We start from the raw sequence: 9,857 nt of genomic DNA on the forward strand, positions 1-9,857 counted from the left end.
TGTTTGTGTGTTTTTATGGAGCTGGGGGAGGGAAAAATAGAGAAATAAAGGGTGGAATAGAGGGGGAAAAAATAGAGAAATACAGGAATGGAATAGAGGGGAAAACAGGGAAATAAAGGGGTGAAATAGAGGGGATATAAAAGGGTGAAATGAGAAAAAAAAATAGAGAAAGGAGAAAAATAAGGAGAAATAGAGGGGAAAAAGAAGAGAAAGACAGGAATGAAATGGAGGGGGGAAACAGAGAAATAAAGGGGGAAATAGAGAAATACAGGAATGAAATTGAGGGGGAAAATAGAGAAATAAAGGGGTGGAATAAGGAAAAAATTAGATAAATAAGGGGAGGAAAGGGATGTTGAAGGCTCGGGATGACGGGCGGGGGTGGCAGCGGTGACACTTGGGGACATCCCGGGAATGCTACGGGCCTGAGTGCGCTGCAACGTCCGGACCCTCCCGGGGGGGCTCAAGGCCACCGAGGGCGACCGAACGGTCGCCCTCGGTGGCCTTGAGCCCCCCCGGGAGGGTCCGGACGTTGCGGGTGTGGGATACTGGTCGGTGTCACTCACGGGTGTGACAAACTAAGGGCGCGGCGTCGCAGTAGGGACGCAACGGTCCCATGGTGTAATGGTTAGCACTCTGGACTTTGAATCCAGCGATCCGAGTTCAAATCTCGGTGGGACCTCGCGTTTCTCCTTTTTTATTTCTTTATTATTTTTTTTTGCCTCGTCTCCGCCGCGCTACCGGCGCGGAGGCGGCTGCGAAGCGGGATGAGGAGCGGGGGGAACACCCGGTGTCACCGGTGTCACTCTACGAGGTACCGTCCCCCGCCAGGCTCCATTTTGTGCGGGGGCGCCGGCTCATCACTGCACATGCGTGAAAGCGGGGAGGGGGTGTGGCATATGCCGGCTGCCGGCGTTGATTGGGGGTCCGGGATGTCACCCTCGCTTTCTCGCACTGCTATTGGTTGAAAATGCGCTCCACCCCGCCTCCCATGCATTAAAGTGCGGCGGCGCTGCGTGTCAGCGCGCAGTGGCGCTTCCGGTGTCATGAGTGTAGTTTGAGTTGGGTTTGGCCCCGACGTCTCGGCTCTGCCTTAAGCCGCCATTGGGTCAGAAGCGCCCCGAATCCCTTCAGCAGCGGCTTAGCCGGCTCTGACGCAGGTTTCCAGCCGTTTAACGGCGATTAACGGGTCAATCCCCTCCGGGCGTGGCCGTGCTCCGGCGGATCGGCCCGGATTAGGAGCAGCTCGGCCCCAAGAACCACAGAGGCCGCGGTAGAGCTGGCGGGTTTATTTAGCGTCTGCGAGAAAAAGACCAAACCACCTTTAATTTTGTGTATTTTGGGCTCGGGGAGAGTGGTGGAACCCCCACCCCAGGAAAAGCCTCTTCCGTGGGGAACCCCCAGCCCCACGGGCTTGGTGCCGGCCCATCCACGGGTGGTAGGAAAACGCTGCTCTGAGAGCGGTGGGAAGCGGTTTCCCTGCAAACACCGTGTTTAAACTGGTCCCAGTCTGTCCCCATGTGCTCCTGCAACCCCCACATCGGGGTCCCCCTGCACCCCAACACCCCGATGTGCGGCTGCCCCATCTCTGCACAAACCCCGTTTGCAGGTGGAAGAGCTTTGGTGCCGCTCCGGATTTGCAGCCGCTGTCCCGTCTAAACGCACCGTGGGACGATGTGACCCCCCCCAGCAGGCACCGCCGGGCTCGGGGCTGGTGGGAACAGGATGGGGACAGAGAGGGGACCTGAGAGACTCCGAAATAAACAGCTGCTGCTGTGTGGGGCTGAACATCTGGGGATGTTTTGGGGAGTTTGCTGAAAGATGGAATGGACTTAGAAAAACCCAAGGACCTCCAAAAAGAAAAACCACCCCAAAGAACAACCCCCCAACACGTGCCCTGGAGCGCCGGCTGTGCCCCCCGGCCCTGCTGGGCCTGGCCGGGGAGAGTTTGTCCTGGAAGAAGCTGCTCGGGTCTTGTAGAGCTGCTGCCTAAAAATGCAGAAGTTTTGCTTGCAGGAAACCGAATGTAAATCAGCTGTGAATGTAAATCCCTGCTGAGCCTCATCTGCGCTGCCAGGTGGTTGTTCTCCTTTTATTTTTTCTCTTATTCTTCCTTTCCCACCCCCTTTTTTTTAATATTTTCCTTCAATTGTTTTTTGTCCTTTTTTTTTCTTTTTTCCCTCATTTTATCTTTTTTCTTTTCTTTTATTTTTTTCTTTGGTTGCCTTGCTCCAGACGTGCTACACTTTGGTGCTGGACTCCCCGGTGCTGAGCTCAGACTACAGGAAAAGCAGGTTTCGGAGGTTCGTGCCAGTCCTGCCCCATGCAGGGAACTGTCCCCGTGCCCGGCGGGGACAGCGGCGCCCGGTCAGCTGATGGTGCAGCCGCCCTTCTCCTTGAAGGGGTTCTTGTCCTCGGGGACCCCCTTGAGCAGCGGGTCCTCGCCCGCCATGGACTCGATGTACTCCTTCAGCTCCTTGCCGGTCTTGGAGACCTGTCGAGGGAGGAGACGCTGCACAGGGACCCCCGGGATGGGCCCTCGCTGCGGGGTGCCCACCCACCCACGTGTGGGGCCGGGAGGGGGGACCCGCGGCTGTGAACACCCCACCCAGCGCAGGGTGTCCCCAGGGTGTCCTGGGCAGCTGGGTGGGTGCGGGGCTGCAGGACATGTGAGGGGAGAGGTGTGAACACCCCTGTTTCTGCCTGTATTCGAGGGCTGATGGCAGTGTTGTGTGTGTTTTTTCACGATTGGGTGAGGAAGTCACCCCGGGGAACGGCCCCGTTGTGTTTTGGGTGACAAACTCACCATCTGCCTCTCGTTCTTCACCTCCTTCTTCAGCTGGTCCAGCTCCATCTTCAGCAGCTCCTTCTCAGTCATGTCCTGAGCCATTTCTCCCTGTACTCGCGGGGAAAGGGCAGGTTAGTGCTGCACAGCAGGACTGTGGCTTCAGCCCTCATCACGTTGCAAACGCCGCCCGTGTCCGAGCTGCCCCGTGGCGAGTCGTGGGCTGCTGCTGAAGCCCCACCGAGGCGGGAGGCACCTTCCAGGCACCTTGCAAACCCTTTGCAGCCCCTGCTGACACTTTGCTTGTTCTCTGCAGGCTCAGCACCACAGAGGCAGCCTGAGGGCAGCAGCATGGGACCCAGCTTGGCTTTTAAGGAGATCTTTGCTGCCACAGGGGCAGTTTCCCCAATACACGAGGAGCTGGTCTGAACCCACGTGGATGCCCAGATCTGCAAACCAGATGGGTGTCCTGTGCCTGGGCAAGAGCATCTTTGCAGGTTTGCTAAGGAAATAAATACCTTTTTGGGTTTTTTTCCCTTCTCTCCCCTCCTTGTGCCTTCCCCCAGGTAAGTGATAATAAGGATTACAGCCCCTTCATTGCTGTGAACTCGGTATTTGCACGCAGAGCCACTATTTGCTGCCGCAGAAGGTGTTTTGGGCTATGTAGGTTGGAAAAGCTTGGGTGTTCTTTTCCCGAAAGCCCATCCAGGGGTTGTGCGATTCCCGTGCAGCCAGCCTGCGCTGCCCAGATCTCCTCCTGTGTTAAAACTTGCATTTGAAAGCCTGGCCATAGCCTTTTAAATCAAACAGTAACCGTGGTTAAGCTGAGATGTGCCCTGGCCCTGTGCTGGGAGGTCTGGGGCTCGTGTTCCGCAGCCCATCCCGGCCCCTCATGGCAGAGCCAAGAGCCACGGTACCGACCCACGGTGGAGGCGGCTCCAAACCGCATGGACCCCACGATGCTGTTTGTACCTGGGGGGATAGAGCCACTCACCTTGGGGACACGGGGCCACCCCGCTCAGCAGCAGAGACGTTCAGAGACCATCCGGGAGGAGACGGCGCCGGCTGCACCTCGCGCTCCGAGACTCCGTCGGCTCTGCCGAAGCAGATGTCTTTGGTCCTTAAGCTGATAATAGACTCAGGAATAAGCTGGTCAGGTGTTGGGCATTAGCCCCAAAGCCCAGGGAAATGGGTGGGGGAGGATGAGGATGGAGAGGAAGGGCGGGTGGGGCGGCCCTTGGGCTCTGGCCATGGGTGTCCTGCCTGGCCTGTGGGAACGGGAGCAGCTTCTGTGGGGCCCGGGAGGGACGGCAAGGGGGCGACTGGGCTGAGGGTCCCCAGGGTTTGGCTGGGGGTGTCCCCAGGGCCGGAGCAGCTGGGGCGGCTCCTGGTCCCTCAGGTTTGGGGAGGAAATTCATCCCACTCCCCGTTCCCGGCCAGGAAGGGCCGAGCCCTGATGGGTTCACTCCTGGCCCAAGTGACCAGGGCTGGGGACGAGCTGGGGGGGCTGAGGAAGCGCCTGGGAGGAGGAGGAGGAGGAGGAGGGTGGGGGGATTTCCAAGCACTCAGAGTGAGAATTTCCTGCCCTCGCCTCGGCCTCACCCGTGGGGATGTGAAACACACGCAAAGCACAGAGGGACACGCTGTTCCGAGCCTCCGCGGTGTCATTGTCACGTCCCCCGCGCTGGGCAGGATCGGGGTGACCCGGTGATGCCATGTGGGGTGCGCAGGGTGCTTGGGGCCGTTCCGGGGTGCAGGCCCAAGTGCTGCCCTCGGCTCTGGGTGACAAAGGTGAGGGGACGGGAATTGCTGTCCCTGGATGTCCCCGAGCCTGGCTCAGCCCTGCATGTGCTGGGACGGTGACAGTGGCTCATGGCGGGTGGCAGAGATGGTGGTTGGAGTCTCTGGCAGCTTCGCAGGTGTTCGCCCCCACCCCACGCTGACACACCTTTATCACAGCTGTCACCTCCTGCCCCTCTGGGGTGACCCCAGAATCTGGCCACCCCCAAGAGCCGCAGTGAAGGTGGCAGGATGGGCTCCCCGCCCACGGGGTGTCCCTGGGGGGGACGGGGACACCGCGGCGCCCACGGGCCCTGCGTCAGCTCCGCCGGCGGCTCCGGGCGGGCGGGAGGAAGTGGGGCCCGGCCGCCATGGCGGAGCTGCAGCGCCTGCGGCAGCACGACATCCCGGCTGGGCAGCAGCTGCTGCGCGACCACCACGGCAACCTGCAGCGCGTGGCCGACTACTGCGAGAGCAACTACCTGCAGGTGGGGGACGGGGACGGCACGGGACGAGCGGCGGCTCTGGGGCTGGGTGTGATGCTGGGGCAGTGGGGAGCCTGGCTGGGATGGGGGGTCCTGGGGGTGACTCTGCCCACGGGGATGGGAGCCTGAGCGTCCTTGTCCGTGTCCCACTGCGCTCTGTGTGCTGCTGCTTGTCTTTGGGCTTTTTCTCGTGCCTCAGTTTCCCCTCTTGCTGCACAGCAGCTTTCCTGCTCAGCTCTTGGGTGGGTTTGGGATGAAGGGCAAGTCCTCGGAGGTCTGATGAGAACTGAGACACTGTCCCCAGCACAGCTGGTGGCACGGCTGGCTATCCCCATGCATGGCCACTGGTGGCATGGCTGGTTGTCCCCATGCGTGACTGGCTGGTGGCACGGCCAGCTGTCCCTATGTGTGGCCACTGGTGGCACAGCCGGTTGTCCCCATGTATGGCCACTGGTGGCGTGGCCGACTGTCCCCATGTGTGACTGACTGGTGTCACAGCCACTGTCCCCAAGGGTGGCAGGAGGCTGAGCTGGGCTCTTGGCTCTGGCACCTGCGGGACCAGCAGCATTTGGGGAGGGATCCCGGGGAACCCCCAGAGCTGGAACAGCCAAGTGCCGCTGCCGTTTGGTGTCTGTCTGTGTGGCTGTGTGTCCTGCTGTGGAGATGGAGGAAGGCTGATGCATTTGGAAAGCAGAAGGAGGCACCTCTGCCCCCGTGTGACCCGGTGGGGACACGGAGCAGCTGGTCCCAGAGCCATTCCCCGCAGGCGAGCGACGCGCGGCGGGCGCTGGAGGAGACGATGGCGCTGAGCACGCAGTCCCTGGCCAGCGTCACCTACCAGGTCAGCAGCCTGGCCAGCACCTTCCTGCGGCTGCTGGACCTGCAGGCGGCCGAGCTGCGCCAGCTGGAGGCCACGGTCAGCTGTGTGGCCCAGGTGGGACCATCGTGGGGTCTGGAGGGGCTGGGGACCCCCTTCCCTGCTCAAAGAGCCCGTCACCCCCAAGCGTCACCTTGCAGGGGGATGCAGGAGCCTGTCCCGGGGTCACCCAGCCCCGTGTCACAGCACGAAATCAGCTTCTGGGTGGCTGAAGCTCACGCATCCCCCCGGCACTGCCCTGGCCCCTGTCCTCTGCTCCAGGATGGGCCAGGTCCCCTATGGTGGCATTGAGGGTGCCACTTGTCCCGCTGTGACAGGGCAGAGCAGGGTCTGTCCCTGCGGTTTTGGCAGAGCCGGGGGGTTCGGGCTCAATCCTGATCCTGATACGGGGCTGGGGTGGGTGGTGGGATGCCGGGGGGTTCAGGCTAAATCCTGATCCTGATATGGGGCTGGGGAGGGTGGTGGGATGCGGGGGGGCCTGGGAAGGGGCAGTGGGGACAGTGTCACCTCCGCAGAGGGTGGACATGCACAAGGAGAAGGTGTCTCGCCGCGAGATCGGCTCCTTGACCATCAGCAAGACGTTCCCGTCCCACCAGAAGATCGTGCCCCCCCCCAGCCCCCCCTGCCTGGAGCCCTATTACAGGAGGCCCCTCAGCTTCAGCATCCTGGATGACATCGGCCATGGCATGAAGGTCAGCGAGGGGTGGGACACTGGGTGGGCTTTCTGGGTCCCCAGTGTCCCCAGGGTGGCACTGGTGGGTGCACACGGGGGCTCAGCCCCTCCTTGCTGGAGCACGGGGGTCTGTCCATGTCTGGCAGCCAAGACTCTTCCCCCGAGGCTTCCAGTGTGGGGAGGGGACATGGTCACATGTAGCAAAGGGAAACTGAGGCACGCAACGCACAGCAAAGACTGTTGGTGTGGGGAGGGCTAAGCCGCCCTCCCCCCATGGTGCTTCTCCCAGCCCAAAAGCCCCCACAGGAAGGGACCTGTGTGGGGGTTCGGCAGCCTGGGAGGCACCAGCCCTGGGTGAAGCCACCAGGGGGAAGTGACAGTGACGGGGCTGTGGTTCCCACGGTGGCTGGTGCCTCTCGGCCGCCTCCGCACCCAGCGCCGGCGGCTCCTTCCGCTCAGCTGCTCCCACGGGGGTGACGGGGACCTCGGGGTGCTGCTCCCATGGGGGGTGATGGGGACCTCGCAGTGCTGCTCCCACGGGGGTGACAGGGACCTCGGGGTGCTGCTCCCATGGGGGGTGATGGGGACCTCGCAGTGCTGCTCCCACGGGGGTGATGGGGACCTCGGGGTGCTGCTCCCAGAGGGGTGATGGGGATCTCAGGGTGCTGCTCCCACGGGGGGTACAGCCCTCTGGGGTTCAGTGAGTCTGTGGAGTGGCTGTGGCAACCCTGACCCACGGTGTCCCCGTGTCACGTCCCGCAGGACCACAGCACCCAGCTGTCCCGCACCGGCACCCTGGCGCGCAGGGGGACGAAGGTGGCGGCGCAGGCAGGGGGCACCCTGGGGTGAGGCTGCGGGTTGGGGGCTTCGACTGTGTCACCCAGCAGGTGACAAGGGTGGGGACAGAGCCCCCAGCTGCACCTCGGGCTCGCCCGATGCTGCTGCCATGGGGGACCCGTCCCCATAGCTGTGCTGGGGGGGTCAGTGGCCACTCTGTCCCCAGGAGAAGTGCCCGTGTCCCCGAGCCCGTCCAGCCGCCCGTGGTGCCCGAGGACAAGCTCTCCACGGCCTCCTCCTCCTCCTCGCTGGCATCTGCCAGGTACTGGGGGGCTCTGGGGGGCTCTGGGCAGCAGCGGGAGCCGGGGGGTCAGGGCAGATCTGCTGCAAAGGCGTTTTGACAAAAAAGATGGTTTTTGGGAGTGGGAAATCTGCTGCCCTGGGCAGCACTTGTCTCTAGAGCAAAATTATCCCCTGATGGAGGGTCCCTGATGGGGAGGGGGTTTGTCCAGGGTGGGGAGGGGGTTTGTTCCGGAGGAGGGGTGTTTGGGGTTCACACACAGACACCAGGATCGGCCCACGTGGTGACCATGGTGAGTGGCCCCTCGTTCTGGTGTGGGACAAGTGTCTGTGTTTCAAGAGTGGGGACAGAGCTGCCCCCACCCTGACACTGCTGCCCCCGCCCCCAGCTCGAGTGTAGCCCCGGCAGCCCCTACTGAAGATGTGCCCCCCCGACCCGGGCCACTGCCACCACCTGTGGCCACCATCCCGCCACCCCCGGCCCTCCCCGGGGACCTGTCCCCCCCGCCACCAGAGGACCTGCCAACCCCACCACCGGGGGACCTGCCCGTGTCCCCGCTGGACCTCATGTCCCCAGGTGAGCACTCAGGGACCCAGAGACACCCAGCGCGTGGGTGAGTGGGGACGGGGAGGTGAGCGGGACACGGGGGTGAGTGGGGACACGGGGGTGAGCGGGACATGGGGGGTGAGCGGGACACGGGGGGTGAGCGGGACACGGGGGGTGAGCGGGACACGGGGGTGAGCGGGACACGGGGGGTGAGCGGGACACGGGGGGTGAGCGGGACACGGGGGGTGAGTGGGGACACGGGGGTGAGTGGGACACGGGGGGTGAGTGGGACACGGCGGTGAGTGGGACACGGGGGGTGAGTGGGGACACGGGGGTGAGTGGGACACGGGGGGGCTGCATGTGGCCCCTGCTCCCCGTGGAACCCGCCGTCCCTCAGCAGTTTTCCCTGATTTTTGCAGCCCCTGATGACCTCGAGCTGCCGCCGCCTCCGGCTTTGCCCGACTTTGAGGATGTGGCGCCACCACCACCCCCCGCTGCAGAGAACCCCCCCTGGGCCCCCGAGAGCTACCTGGAGAAAGGTACAGTGGTCCCCAGACCCCCTGTCCCTTTGCCGTGTTGCTTTTGGCTGAGCCCCCGTCCTGAACCGCGGCACTGGGGGCTCAGCTCTGCCCTGGTGCTGGCGGGACTGGGATGGGGCGATGCTGGGGCTGCTCCTGTGCCCCCAGCCCCACGGTCCCTGTCCCCCCGCAGTGGTGGCCCTGTACCCCTACACACGGCAGAAGGACAACGAGCTCTCCTTCCCACCCGGTGCCCTCCTCTTCGTCACCCGCCGCTACTCGGACGGCTGGTGCGAGGGCGTCATGGGCGAGGAAGCGGGTTTCTTCCCCGCCAATTACGTGGAGCCATTCTGAGCCCCAACATCCCGCATCCTCCACATCCCTTATCCCCCATCCCGCATCCCCCACATCCCTTATCCCCCATCCTGCATCCCCCACATCCCCCATCCTGCATCCCCCGCATCCCTTATCCCCCATCCTGCATCCCCCACATCCCACATATCCCCCATCCCCCATCCTGCATCCCCCGCATCCCACATCCCCCATCCTGCATCCCCCTCATCCCTTATCCCTCATCCTGCATCCCCTGCATCCCGCATCCCCCATCCCGCATCCCCCATCCTGCGTTCCCCGCATCCCGCAGCCCCATCCTGGGGCACCCAGCCCCTCTCCCCTTTGCCTTTTCTTCACATTTTGAAGGGCAGCATCCCTGGTGCTGGGAGGTTCAGCACTGGGCACTGCAGCTCCTGGCTGATGGGGACACAGTGGGTGGCACCTCGGGCCCCTGGGCTGGTCCTGGTGACCCTCTCAGCCCCACGGGACCAGGAGATGGGGCCACATGCCCACGGGAACCAGGAGAGCAGCACCCACCGTGTCCCCAGGGACGTGCCTGCCGTCCCCCCAGCCTGAGCCTCGGAAGGGACAAGGCCAGGCCCTGTCCCCAGCAGCGGGTCCCCACAGGGTCCCCTGAGCATCGCTTTAGCCTGGCCTGCTTTGCCATCCCACCGAGGAAGAGAAACAACACATTTGTGCAGCTCTGAGCCACTTGACGTCCAGGTTTATGTCCTGGATACAGCTTGTGCACCTATCTGCAATATATAGATCTATATCTATACACAT

General features: G+C 63.0%; 2 protein-coding genes and 1 non-coding gene across 11 annotated transcripts; 2 read left to right on the top strand and 1 right to left on the bottom strand.

Annotated features, from left to right (window-relative positions):
- The first annotated feature begins 607 nt into the window (after positions 1-607).
- Positions 608-679, top strand: TRNAQ-UUG (transfer RNA glutamine (anticodon UUG)). Its single transcript has one exon. It is a non-coding gene; the product is annotated as a tRNA-Gln (tRNA).
- A 331-nt stretch (positions 680-1,010) lies between these two features.
- ABI3 (ABI family member 3) lies at positions 1,011-9,856 on the top strand. Of its 8 annotated transcripts, none has more exons than XM_065039754.1 (8): positions 1,011-2,074; positions 2,233-2,300; positions 3,099-5,049; positions 5,813-5,980; positions 6,439-6,615; positions 7,600-7,695; positions 8,640-8,759; positions 8,932-9,856. In XM_065039754.1, the coding sequence occupies exons 3-8, from the start codon at positions 4,933-4,935 to the stop codon at positions 9,433-9,435; spliced, it is 1,182 nt and encodes a 393-aa protein (XP_064895826.1). In that variant the 5' UTR covers positions 1,011-2,074; positions 2,233-2,300; positions 3,099-4,932; the 3' UTR covers positions 9,436-9,856. The 8 variants fall into 8 exon arrangements, with proteins under 8 accessions (XP_064895826.1, XP_064895828.1, XP_064895827.1 ...); XM_065039757.1 differs by lacking the exons at positions 1,011-2,074; positions 2,233-2,300 and adding exons at positions 7,359-7,441; positions 8,063-8,250 and having other exon boundaries at positions 3,563-5,049; positions 8,932-9,229; XM_065039756.1 differs by lacking the exon at positions 2,233-2,300.
- Positions 2,212-3,914, bottom strand: GNGT2 (G protein subunit gamma transducin 2). Of its 2 annotated transcripts, XM_005508216.3 has the most exons (3): positions 3,777-3,914; positions 2,804-2,893; positions 2,212-2,491 (listed from the first exon to the last, which is right to left on the bottom strand). In XM_005508216.3, exons 2-3 carry the CDS (start codon positions 2,885-2,887, stop codon positions 2,366-2,368), a joined length of 210 nt encoding a protein of 69 aa, XP_005508273.1. In that variant the 5' UTR covers positions 2,888-2,893; positions 3,777-3,914; the 3' UTR covers positions 2,212-2,365. The 2 variants fall into 2 exon arrangements, with proteins under 2 accessions (XP_005508273.1, XP_021151264.1); XM_021295589.2 differs by lacking the exon at positions 3,777-3,914 and having other exon boundaries at positions 2,804-3,101.
- Position 9,857: the final 1 nt, after the last annotated feature.

This window comes from Columba livia, chromosome 23, assembly GCF_036013475.1.
Source record: "Columba livia isolate bColLiv1 breed racing homer chromosome 23, bColLiv1.pat.W.v2, whole genome shotgun sequence".
Lineage (NCBI taxonomy): Eukaryota > Metazoa > Chordata > Aves > Columbiformes > Columbidae > Columba > Columba livia.